General features: G+C 53.3%; 1 protein-coding gene across 1 annotated transcript; it reads right to left on the bottom strand.

Moving 5' to 3' along the window:
• Positions 1 to 1230: 1230 nt before the first annotated feature.
• PINK1 (PTEN induced kinase 1) lies at positions 1231 to 11844 on the bottom strand. Its single transcript, XM_014283910.3, has 8 exons — positions 11502 to 11844; positions 9364 to 9675; positions 8275 to 8378; positions 6068 to 6250; positions 5019 to 5182; positions 3845 to 3972; positions 2982 to 3218; positions 1231 to 2575 (listed from the first exon to the last, which is right to left on the bottom strand). Exons 1-8 carry the CDS (start codon positions 11811 to 11813, stop codon positions 2315 to 2317), a joined length of 1701 nt encoding a protein of 566 aa, XP_014139385.2. The 5' UTR covers positions 11814 to 11844; the 3' UTR covers positions 1231 to 2314.
• Between the last annotated feature and the right edge of the window lie 741 nt (positions 11845 to 12585).

Raw genomic sequence — 12585 nt, 5'->3', positions numbered from 1 at the left:
TGTCTCACTAATGAAAGGCAGGCAGGGAAAGAAAACAAAAATAAGTTTAACCTCAACAGAACTGTCGACAGACAAAACGCAAAGGAGAAACTAACGGGGATTTAAGAACCGGCGGCAGTGCTGCAGGACAAGTGTTTTAGGCCATTTTTGAGGACAGAGATGAAATGATTTCCAGGGGGAGCAAGTTTCCTTAATGCCTGGAGGTAACCAGCACCATTCGATCCATCTGATCCCTGGTTGGCCTAGTACTGACACACTTGAAATCAGACGGCTCCAGCTCCGCATGCTGCTCCCTACTCTGCAGCAATGGGACCCCGGAGAGACAGGGAAAGGCAGAGGCAAGGGAACGCGCCAGAGCAGGTGCACAGCAGCGAGCCTGCTCCCTCCAGCTGCTTATGGAACACGTGTTCCGTGCCCCGTACTGCAGGGACAAGGGAAGACACTGCATGTCAACAAGGCAGAGCTGCGCCTTGCTGAGCTCCCCACGCTGCAGACCGCCAGAAAGAGAGGACAGAGCGGAGACCTGCCAGAAAAGCGACAGTATTTACTCTTCAAAGAGCTCCAGAGGCAGTGCCCGGGGAACAGGCCTCGCTGCTAGACACAGGCACCGAGCTCACAAACCCGAGGCAGCCATCCCAGCTAAGAGTGTGCTGCGAGAACTCAGCACCTGAGAAAAAGCAGTAGCAGCTTTGGCTGGGGTCAGACCAATATTAAAAAATGTTCTTTTGCTGCAGCTTTTTCCCCAAAGAGCTCACTTCCCACGATTTCCCAGGCTCTGTGCTCTTTGCTGAGCCTTCTTTACAGCCCCAGCAGCGTGCTGTGCCCAAGGCAAAATGAGCAGGGCCAGTCCCCAGCAGGTGGCTTTGCACCACTGCTGAACTAGGTGCTGTTTCAGCATGCAAGATCCTGATAGCATGTTACTGCATGAGGGTTAGGGATATCAGCTGTTCGACACACACTGTCATCGACCCACAAACTACAGGAGCAGGCAGTGTTTTACCATTCAGAAGAGTACCAAACAGGCAGGTTCACAAGGCAAGGTCCGTTCCTCTTCGGGAAACTCCGTTTGGTGGAATAAAATGACACGTTCCACAGGCAGCATTGGAAAGAGCTGAACGATCTTTTAAGACACCGCTGAACCAGGGCCATGTTGGGCCCGAGGCCTCCACCAGCCTAAAGCCCACCTCCACCGAACGGAGATGAACTACATTTAGAGACCCACTCAGCAGCAGAGCTTCATCTTCAATTTATTGTGCAACAAGCATACATAACATTCTCCCCATTTCCTCTGAATACTGCAATAGACATGAAATCGAATGTTGTTTTCATAAACACGACTGAAATCAAATGTTGTTTTCATAAACACAACTACAAATCGAATGTTGTTTTCATAAACAGGGCTATGCATTCAAATGTTGTTTTCATAAACACCACTGCTGTTGTTCAAACATCTGTCTCCTGCCCTGCCCAACCAAAGGGTATTACTTCAACAGAGAAAAATAAAAGGTCGTTAAGAGAGCAGAGCATCACACTAAACTCTTTAAGCAGGCACTGCTGCTCAGCGCCCTTTCATTTGCACTATTATCCCTAACTGGTTTGACTCAGCCTTGGACCCCGCGGCAGCAGTCACCACACGACCACAATCAGGAAACCCATGTAAGTGGGTTCTGAGTTCAATGTATTTCTGCTATTTCGCATGCAACTGGTGAGGTATTGAATGGTGCGTTGCCGTAAGAAGCAAACGGCTCCTGACGCTGACGTCACCAGGCAGCACCTCGCTGAGGAGGCTTTTAGGCTGTAATTTTATAGCAAGACCCTGTGGCTGCAGAGGATTACCATCTCAAGACCACCGCTGGTCTTCCTAAGAAAAGAAAGATCGTGCGTCCCTTTGTCAGCTCGGCTTTCTCAGTGTAGTGCTGAAACCCATGATGCTTCCGTTTAACGAGCAGCCCGACAGTGCCTCCTCCCACACGCCCCCTCTTCCGAAAGGGAAATCGCTTTGGTCAACACACGATTGAGAATCACTTAAGAGCTCCCGAATGCAAGCAAAACCAACCACGTACCTCAGGACACCTGCACAGTCCGCACGCCCTCACACTGAGAGACTGAGAAGCAAGGGCAGTTCCTCTAGCAGGGAGAGAAAAGCAGCGTGTACTAATGCTTGCTAGAGATAAACTCGACCTCTTAAACGCAGGCCTGCACTTTTGTTCCCTAAAGCACTACAGGACTCCAGGCAGACAGAAAAGACAGACTCCCACGTGCCTTTAGAAAGTGCCATTTATCTGTAGCGTGGCCGAGTCTCAGATGGGACTCTTCACCCAGAGCGGCTTCTCCAGGCCAGCAACAGGAATATTGCTGCCCAGAGGTCTTCATACTCAAGGTTTGCCAAAAAGCACATCTTCATTTTGGTTTCTACCCGCCTATTGTCCACCAGTCCTTCTGTGAGCAGAGCGGCCGCAGACTGGCAGAGAAGCCAGGTGATCATCTGGTCGGCCTTCAGGGTCGTGGATGCTAGGACACTGCCACCCCAGAGGCTCAGGTGAAGCACGTTAGCAGCAACTCGAGCAGACAATCTCTGCAAAAGGAAGGAGGGGGAAGATAAGCAGATCCTGCTGCACTCACATCCCATCACTTGCCTGCAGCACCTACGCTGCCAAAGCCCCCTGGGCCTCCTCCAAGGCACCACGATTCAAAAGCTCTTTGTGACTATTGAAATCAGGCAGCTGCATGGAACCTTCCAGTTCAAGGTTCAGTTCCGCAACAGAAACATCTGCTGAAATCCCTGAAACTACTCCACACCACACATGAGGGGCCACACTATACTTCAGCAAAGACTCTGCGTGGCTCTTTGATTGTTACCTACACTGCAGTGACTATCTGGATTGCAGTCCTGCAGCCATGGCCCTCCAGGCAAAAGGATCTACAAGTACTCCCTCCCCAAGACCAGCCAGGCGACTTCTTCAAGACACTGGGTTTCTTACCTTGTTGGGATCCCTCCGAAGTAGCATCTTTATCACTTGCTTCACCTCAAGGGGCACATGATTGGGCAGGCTTGGCAGCTGGTCTTCACGGTAACTTCTGCTCTCCAGAGCCGATTCCCCGTGGCCGTAGAAAGGATTGGGCAAGCCAAGGATTTCATAGGCGATTGCTCCAACAGCCCAAGCATCGGCTTTACTGTAGTTGATGACCGTGCCTGGACCCGGTGACGCTGTGATCACCTGTCACAGAGATGGGGATGTTCAAATAAACAGCTCTAGGGTGGGCTCTGTGCTAAAACTAATTCTCAAGGGTCGAGTCAGCATTTCCACTCCAATAAACTGAGAGAGACTGAAACCAAAGCTAGGTTTCATCTAAATCTCTGGTGTAAATACTGCCTATGGCATGCTCTAAAGCCTTTGGCAGTGCTCAACCCAGCGGGACACCAGGAGGAGTTCTGTCATCACGCCTAGGCTTTAGTCCTTGCCCCTGACTGGTGTTCACAGAGTCCCAAGGCCTATGTCACAGTGGGATTGGAGATGGACAGGAGACAGGCAGATGAACAACCAAACCTGCACCAGCACTTAAGCAACGCAAGGCAAGGAGCTCCAGGTCAAGCAGACAGTTAAGGGCATCCTCGCTTTTATTATGGTTATCATCAGAGAAGTAAAAAGGAACTATAAATAATTTCACAAAGCCTACTGTCACCACACAAGGACTGCTGTGTAAACTTCTTCAACAGCTACACAGAAAGGGGCCCCGAGAACAGACTGAAGAGTAAACTTTGCGGGAAAGGTCGATTCTGCCTCATAACACCGACTGACTACATTTCACCTTTCAGAGCTCAAGGTGTCCGTTTGACACCCACCTCAGGTGCCATAAGACAGCCGTTGCCACCCCGATCCACATAAGAGCTGGTGAAAGGCAGTCTCAAGCCGATGGTTTCATCTGCCAAACAGCAACCGAAGTCCGTGATCACCAGCCAGGGGCAGCCAGCTGCAAATGACACAGGTTAGCATTCAGTCATATGAACAGAGAGAGAGTCTTCTGACCCACCTATTTTAGTTTAAAAAAGCAGATCTGAGGCAGGGTAGGCCAGCTTTAACTCAGCTACACGAACCATCGTCCTCTTTATTGTTTGGTTCTGCTCACAGAGCCTTGTACGTGTTAGGCGAGGGCACCCGGGCAGGTGGGGTGGTCACAGAGGAGACACGCCTGCTGCGCCAGGCAGGAGCTCATCATCGTTCCCCCCAAGCCCTTAAGTCACTGCATTCAGCCAGGTGGAGAGAGGACAGGGAATCCTCCGTCCTGTCTGCCTGTCAGGCCTGTCCCAGGGAAGGGAGGCTTTGATTCCAGTAGCCTCTCTCTCTCACTCCCTCGTACTGCTCAATCTACTCACCTCCTAATCACACAGATCTGGCTGCCTGCTGTTGGTTCCTGCCCATTTACATCTCAATCACACCAAAAAAGAGCTGAGATAATGAAAATTGAGCTCAGAGGCTGACAGAACAAGTACTGATGAAAATGCTGCTTTTGGCTTTAACGCTGTCAGTTCCCTTGCCTTCCAACCAATGTTTCATCATCCCAGGGTGCACCACTATTACCCTGACTGTAAGGAGGGATTTTAAGAACCGCGCTGTGCTGTTGGGCTAGTGAGAGGTGCCAGAGCTGAGAGCCTGAAGCAAAGGCACCTCCAGCATCACAAATGCGCCATTATTATACACCCATCTGCTCCAGCCAATGTTCACTGGGCTTGGGTAACGTGTCCCCTCAGCAATACGCTGCCTCTCGCCACCTGATTACAGCTCCTTTCAAGTCCCTTTTAATGATCCAAAACCTGAGGCACAGACAGGATAAATGACTTCCCAGCACTGCAGTGACAGCAAGCAGTAAGCTAAAAACTAAACCCAAGATTCTTCAAAGGGTTTGGCGCTTGGTTTTCCCCCAAACACACACCTGGGTAGGATTTCCCCGCACAGCAACGCAACTGCATCGCTTTGGTGCAGGACTCAATTGGCATTTATACTCAGCAATCTACGTACCGGAATCAAATTCAACCAGGATGTTGTCAGACTTCAGGTCTCGGTGTGCTATTCCGTGTCGCACAAGATGGTCCACACCTTCCAAGAGCTGTAAAATCATCATCGTGGAGAGACAAACATCTGGACTGCTCTCCCTCAGGTACTGGCGCAGCGTGCACGGGTAACTAGTTAGAACAAGGAACACCTCTGAATTAGCACCTCAGAAGCTTATCGCTGGCAGCTCAACCTCAGCGCTGGCTGGCTGGTGACACACTCTTCCTGACCTCTGCGATGCCTTCCCAGCTCCCAGCCTCACCCTGACCCCACTCCCCCGCCCGCTGTTCTCAAATCCTCTCTTTTGCAACACCACCCACCACTGAATTTTTGGCACTCTCGCCCAAGTTCAACAACGACAAATAAAAGAAGCCTCTTAAACAGCGGGGCGAGGGGCTCCAGGTAGACTGTGGTCATTCCTGCTGGTTTTATGTACTGGTGTTATATTTTGCCCACAAGAGGAGGCAGATTCCTAGTACAGATCGTATGCACAAAATGAGGAGACGTGCCCATCAGGAGAAAGCACATATTCATGAAATACAGAGAGGACAGGGCGCTTCTCCAGACGAAGGCAGAACAAAAGAGAGGGAAACAGAAGGTGCTTTTATGTCGACACCACCGCAACACCCATTCAAAACCAAAACCTGACTGAGAAAGCCAGAGATGCCAAGTGCTAATAAATCTCATTACTGATTCTACTCTGTCTATAGCGGCGTGTTCAGACTAGGGGTGAAGTTCAGACTTAGAAGGGCAGACAATAATGGGCACAAGCTCCTCACTTCTTACTTTAATTTGGGGCCATGGTTAAAAAGAATGGCTTGTCTTCATTGTCAAATGAGTTAAAATCTCAAGGACTTGGAACAAGTCTTAGGAGACATTTCCAAGAGTGTACTCTGCTTTTTGGCAGCAGCCCGAGCCAGATCTTTGCAAGGACCCGTGTCACAGCCAAATACGCAGCCCCGCCGGGCTGTCTCATGAAAAGCCCAAGTCACGTTAACAAGCTTCTCTCTACCTACTTCTTCATCACCAAGAAGAGCGTGCGGCTATGACCGATCCCTCTGGGATTCAGGCTTAATGGAAGAACGTCAGGATAGTCTGCGAAGGCTCCGGGCAGCAAAGGGACAGAGGATGTGAACGCTCGGATCACCTGGATTATATTCGGATGAGGTTGCAACTTCTTCCTCCCAGGGATGGGTTTTCTGTGCAAAAGTATAAATACAGATTACATCGGTCTCCTGGTCAGATCTCATGTATCACAGACACATCTCTGCTCTTTCTGGAACAACTTTTCCTTAATGCAGCCTGTCCTCCCCCCCAACAGGTTCCAGAGCAGCGTGCAAACATGTTTATTCTGCAGTGAAAGCCTTATCAGGGAGAGCATTAAGGCTGCTCAGTACAGATTACAGGACTGCACATTAAGCAAATATTCAAACATTCACCTCCTGGAAACCCTTCAGCCAGAAGCCACACGGACAGCAACCTCCCTGCCCTCACGGCCAACGTCCCAGGCAGCGCCTCAGCCCAGTGGTTCCCACGCTGATGCGAAGTGCCCACAGCCCGAGCAGATCCGCTGCAGCAGCGGGTGGCTCCCAGCACTTTCTCCACAGTTCAGAATCTACCCCGGCACTTCCCACAGCAAACAAAACTGTCACCATCAGGGCAGCACCGTCTGCTGATGCACCAGCGGGGAGGGCATGCAGACCAAGACTGCACCCCAGCTGTCAGGAGGACCCTGTGGTAACTGGATTTCCCTATATATGATGGCTGAACAGGGAATACTGGTGCTTTACCTGCGCTGCGAACGAAGCTTTGCCGGAACCCCTTACACATAACATGCAGCCTTTCATTTTATTCAAACCCTGCTAGCCCTTCCCATGCCGCTAACAAAGGCAGAGCTAGTCACAGGCTGCTTCTGAGTTCAAAAAGAACTGGAACAGCAGCTTTAGAGGAAACGAACTCCAAACACTATTACTTTCTTAGACGGAAAATAAAGGTCAGCTTCACACGAGGCTTATCAATTGAGACCCTCTGTTTTGGGGCACGGGCAGGAAGCACTCGCTACAATGAAAGGCAGGTTACCTATCTATCTGCCAAACAGCTCGCTCTCCCCTCTCATCCCCTGAATGTCAAATACCCCTTTGGCTGCTCAGTCTCATTCCCAGCTAGCGACGTACCGCACAGCATTCATTATTCATTTGTATTGGCAGCTGAGATGTATTTGAAATTTAAATCAGACAATCTGGACTGCAGACTCCATTGTTTCAAATCGAACAAAAAGATGCATTTTTGAACAATGATAGTGCACTCGAGAGAACTTAAAAAGTTTCCATGCAATTTCCCACCTTCATGCTGTTTGCTCACTTCTCACTGAGGTGAAAGAGTAGAAACTGAGTCATTTTCCATTTTCTTTCTCACCCGTTTCCTCACAGGAGAATAGTTTCAACCTCCCTGCCCAGCAGCAACCATTTTACAGCCAAACCCATTCTAAAACAGTACAGTCAAATCGTGTTACAAATTGTCTGATATTTAATACAGTCACATTGTTACCAATTGTGGGTGTATATTTCTGTAATTAAAAAGCACCACGATGCACATATTTAAATGATGTTTAATCAGAAGCAGCTCCTCACAGCCTTTAACTCTACAGATATTGATGCTTTTTACACATGGGGAAACTAAGGCACAGGGCAGACAAGTGCCTGGCCACCGTTGCCCATCAGACCGCTGGCAGGACCCCAACCAGTTCCCCATTTTTTGGCGCTTACTTTTCTGACATGCTTCTGGACTACTACACCAGCCGAGCTGGTACAGTTCAGCTGCAGAAATTCCCCGCAGGCCAACCCGCCGTGCCACAATCTGCTCCTCAGACTCAACGAGGCTGTGCTAAATCACTGTTCGAACAGCGCTGTTGCTGTGTGGTTTCCTAACCGTGCTGGAGAAACGCACCCTGGAGAAAACGCCCCGCAGCAGCCAGCAACCCATCCCCACACGGTGTTTGAGGCATGCAGCACTTCTGCAGGCACTGTCGTTCAGACAGAACACATTGACGTGCCCCCCCAAGCCATTAATAATGCCAAGGCTTCGGGTTTATCTACTTTCAGGAACTATTATAGAAACCTCTGGCCACCTGCTTAACAGTACAGATGTGCCGCAAAATGAAAGGACGGATAAAATCAGCAGGTCAACATTTCAGAACCGCCACCGTTTTCCACAATGACTGTACCTGCGGCCAGGGACAGCTCCATATTCCCCAGCTAAGGCAACCCCCGTGGCTGGAACAAGCTCTCGGCCCATCGCATCGAGGATGGCTTCACTTGATGAACCAGCCTGCAACAGCAATTAGACACCACAGTGGTTTAAGCTGAAAAAGCATTCAGCCTCAATACAGACGGAAAGCAGATAATCCTGACGCGGGTGCTGTATCTGAATCAACTGAGAGTAGATTGAAGGGACTCTCTTCTCTACTTTGAAAATCAGGGCAGGCAATGAACGACTTTAATTTGGCAAGGGATGTGTCAAGGCCTTGCTTGCAGAAAGAAATCTGTTTGTCTCTTCAAACACACCCTCGACTCTTAGCACCCTGAGCTATACGCTAACACTTGTGTTCAACTTCAAAACCTGACCAGAAAAGCCCACAGCTAAATGCCGGTGTATTCCTGGAGCCCAAGGGATTTCAGATGCTGGTGTTTGGGAAGACTCCCTTAGAATACCCACTTGTCACATCAAGTGCCACAAAACCTCTTCAACAGGAAAAGCCAGGTGTTGTTTTTTTTAAGTGTGGAACAACCCCATTGAAGGGCCGGATCAGACAGTCACCCAGGCTGGGAAACGTGAGCACAGCTCTCATCCATTCACTTCACAAGGGGCAAGGGGACCCAGACACAGGCTACTGTCCACCCCCCTGCGACCATTCACTCACACCCCAGCCACCCTTTGCAGGAGAAAATCTCTCTCTGTCCTGACACTGACCAGGACACTGATTCCTAAAGCACTGGCAGTGGTGGCTTTGCTGGTCTTACACCTTAACATTACAGACAGCTTCAGAAAAACTCTTCTTCCAAAACACGTCACTTCCATAACCAACAACACCAGCAGCAGCTCCCAGCGCCACTTCCAGAGGAATGATGAATGCTAATTACCTTGCTCTGGGACCATTCGCTCACAACTGATGTCTCCAATGTCACATATCAACAGCTTTGTTTTGAAATGCTCATCGTGTGCTACCTAACTTGCTCTTTCAACACTTACACATTAAACATTTCAGCCAGACTTCCCCCGTGACAGACAAGGAGATTAAGAACCGACTGCTTACCGAAATATTCCACATCATTTTGATAGCTAATGGAAAAGCCCCTTTTGGCTGGCATTTCTCTACAGGCTCCTCTCCAGCCGCCTGCGAAGGTGAGCCACGATGGCACTGCACAGCCAGCCCCGGCCCGGCAAGACGGCTGCTCTCCGCACGGCCCTGACGATCACACGAGAAAGGGATAGCTGCTTCGTACACCGCAGCGCTGCAGCCCTTCCCGATGGGTTGGCCGATGAGATATTCTTCCAGCTTGAAGCCCTGCCAGCGGAAGGAGCTCAGGGGATTTTTCTGCGGCTTGTTCTTTCCAACAAACACGGTCTGAAAGGAATACAAAACCACAATGATAAAAAAACCCGCTCGGTTATTCAAGACTTCCCAACGAAGGAGAACTCCCTTCCTGTTTAAGCAGTATTACCGTCCTGTTGGGCTGGTCCAACCCAAAACGCACAATCAGGCTCTAACCATTAGGCTCAAATCACTGTAATCACAGGGAAACTAATATGCAGCCCATATATTTTTATCTGAAACGATTTACCCCTAAAACGGCCTTTACCAAAGGTGCCCTTTCCAAGGGTGCTGTAGATGCACAGGAAGAGGAGGAATGGGGAGCGAGAGTCATTTGCTAATCTAGAACATAAACATGTTTTGTAAAGACAAGTCTAATTAAATACTTCTAAAAAGAGATGCACTAGTACACTTTTCTCCCCCTCAATAAATAAATCAGGCAAACAGCATTTAAAAGAAAATCCAATTAAGAGCAAAAGATGGAAAAACAATGCCCTGAGCTTTTGTGGCGGCTGAGTACAAGGGTCAGTTATTTTGAGGAAGAGTGACTCGGCCACAGGAGAAAGCTGGAGGAGGAAATCGAAAGAGATGTGAGAAAACAAAGCACAGGAGGGTTGTGCTGGAGTTTAACTCCAGTGTTCACGATCCCACAGGTCTGGTGGTGCCACAGCTGTCACCTGGACAGACAGAAACCAGCACACTCCCCAGCGAGCCACAACCCTGACCTGCCAGCGGCCAGCCTAGGGATGTGCCCTGGGGCAAAGGGACACAGATTCGGGGACAGTGGAAGGGGGATGAGCAAATTTATAAAGCAAATTTAACTACCCAGCAAGGGCAGGGGAGGCAAAGTTCCCCACAAAGCTTCAGGGAAAGGCAAAACCTCTGCAGGAATGTGTTTGTCTGCTGGTTAGTGCGGCAGGTGACAGCTGGCTCTGAACACCAAATGTCTATTTTTACCCATGAAATACTACGTTCAGCACCATCCGTACCGGTGCCCTGCCAGCATGACCTGGCCCAGTCTGCCCTGGAGAGGTGACGGACTTGGGGGTTCGACACCAGGCTCCTGGGACACAGGACGCCCATCACCAGGGCCCTGACCTCCTCCTTTAGTGGGGGAACAGGGTGTGAGGGGCTCCCCACAGTGAGCACCCTCCCTGATACCTGTTTTAGGGTGCCAAGGGGCTGCTGACCAGAGGCTTCCCCTGTTTTGGGGGAGGAGGAGGAGGTGCCTGTGGGGCTGCCCACAGCAGCCCCCAGTTTGGGGATGTGTCTGAGGGCTGCTCATAGCGGTGCCCCACCTTCCTTGGGGGGAGCTGGGAAGGTGTACCTGAGGGGCTCCCCACAGCAAGGGCCCCCCCTGTGTCCTTCACTGGGGCTGCCTGGGTGGGCTCCCCACAAGGACCCCGTGTCCTTCACGGAGGGTGCCCGAGGGGCTCCCCACAGCAAGGCCCCCCCTTCATGAGGGGTGTCTGAGGGGTTCCCCACAGCAACGACCTGCCTCCCCTTTATGGAGAGTGTCTGAGGGCTTCCCACAGGGACCCCCCCTGCTTTATGGAGGGTGCCAAGGGGCTCCCCACATCAAGGCCCCCTCATGGAGGGTACCGAGGGGCTCCTCACAGGGACATCCCACTTTATGGAGAGTGCCCAAAGGGCTCCCCACAGCAAGGACCCCCCCCAAAGAGGGTGTCTGAGGGCTCCCCACAGCAAGGACAACCCCCCCGCAGAGGGGGTCTGAGGACTCCCCACAGCAAGACCCCCCCTCTATGGAGGGTGCCGAGGGGCTCCCCACAGCAGCCCTCCCGTCACGGAGGGAGCCGAGGGGGCTGCCCAGTGCTCGGCCCGGGCTGGGGACGCCGCACCTGGATGTGGCGGCACGCCGCCTCGGCCCGTCGCTGCTCCTCCAGGCGCGGCTCGGCCAGCCCCAGCGCCACGGCCAGCGCCAGGCAGGCCCCGCCGCGGCCCCGCCGCGCCACCGCCGCCAGCCCGCCGCACGGGCCGCGCAGGAGGCGGCGGGCGGCCGGCAGCCAGGCCAGCCAGGGCCGCCACGGCGGGGCGAGCCGGGGCCGGAGCTGGGGCGGGGGCTGGGGCGGGGGCTCGGGCCGGGGCCCGCGGGGCGGGCGGCAGCGCGTCAGCAGGCGCAGGGCCCGGGCCAGCAGCAGCCGCACCGCCATGGCGCCCGCCTCAGCTGAGCGGCGCTCGGGGGCGGGGCCACGGCGGGGCGTCACCCGCGTGCGGCTGGACGTCACGGCCCCACGCGCCGCACGCTGCCGCACGGCCGGGCAGGGGGCGGGGCAGGGGGCGGGGCGGAGGGGCGGGGCAGCGCGGGGCACGGCCGGGTACGGCCCGGTACGGCAGGGTGCAATGGGGAGCATGGCCCCGATGTGGCCCAGGGCACAGCCAGGCACGGGCCCGGTACGGCCCACTACAGCCCGGTGCAATGCAGGGCACAGCAGGGCACGGGCCCGGTACGGCCCACTACAGCCCGGTGCAATGCAGGGCACAGTAGGGCACGGGCCCGGTAATGCCCACTACAGCCCGGTGCAATGCAGGGCACAGCAGGGCACGGGCCCGGTACGGCCCGGTACAGCCTGGTGCAATGCAGGGCACAGCAGGGCACAGGCCCGGTACGGCCCGGGTACAGCCCGGGTACCGCCCGGTGCAGTGCAGGGCACAGCCCAGGGCACGGCAGGGCATGGCCCCGGTACAGCCTGGTGCAATGGAAGGCACAGCCCCGGTACGGCCCGGTGCATTGCAGGGCACGGAGCAGGACACGGCTCGGTGCGCCTTGTGCATGGCTGGACATGGAGCAGGGCACAGGCCGGTCAGTGCCCAGCAGCACGGCTGGGCCACTGCCAGGGCACTGCCTGGGGCACAGCAGGGCACAAACCAGCGCACAGCGGGACACAGCCCAGCGCACAGCAGGGCACGGAACACAGCGCTGCC

Source organism: Falco cherrug, chromosome 3 (genome assembly GCF_023634085.1).
Source record: "Falco cherrug isolate bFalChe1 chromosome 3, bFalChe1.pri, whole genome shotgun sequence".
NCBI lineage: Eukaryota > Metazoa > Chordata > Aves > Falconiformes > Falconidae > Falco > Falco cherrug.
Note: the sequence above shows the minus strand (reverse complement) of the source record. Positions and strands in the feature narration are given on the sequence as shown.

Bases quoted from the DNA above. Each gene is read 5' to 3' on its own strand.
- PINK1 (XM_014283910.3), bottom strand. From the start codon at position 11,813: ATGGCGGTGCGGCTGCTGCTGGCCCGGGCCCTGCGCCTGCTGACGCGC. The intron at 5,183-6,067 runs GTAGGTAGAGAG...TGTTCTAACTAG, and splicing joins CTCTTCTTGGTGATGAAGAA to TTACCCGTGCACGCTGCGCC. The intron at 3,973-5,018 runs GTACGTAGATTG...TGTCATTTGCAG, and splicing joins CCTGGTTGAATTTGATTCCG to CTGGCTGCCCCTGGCTGGTG.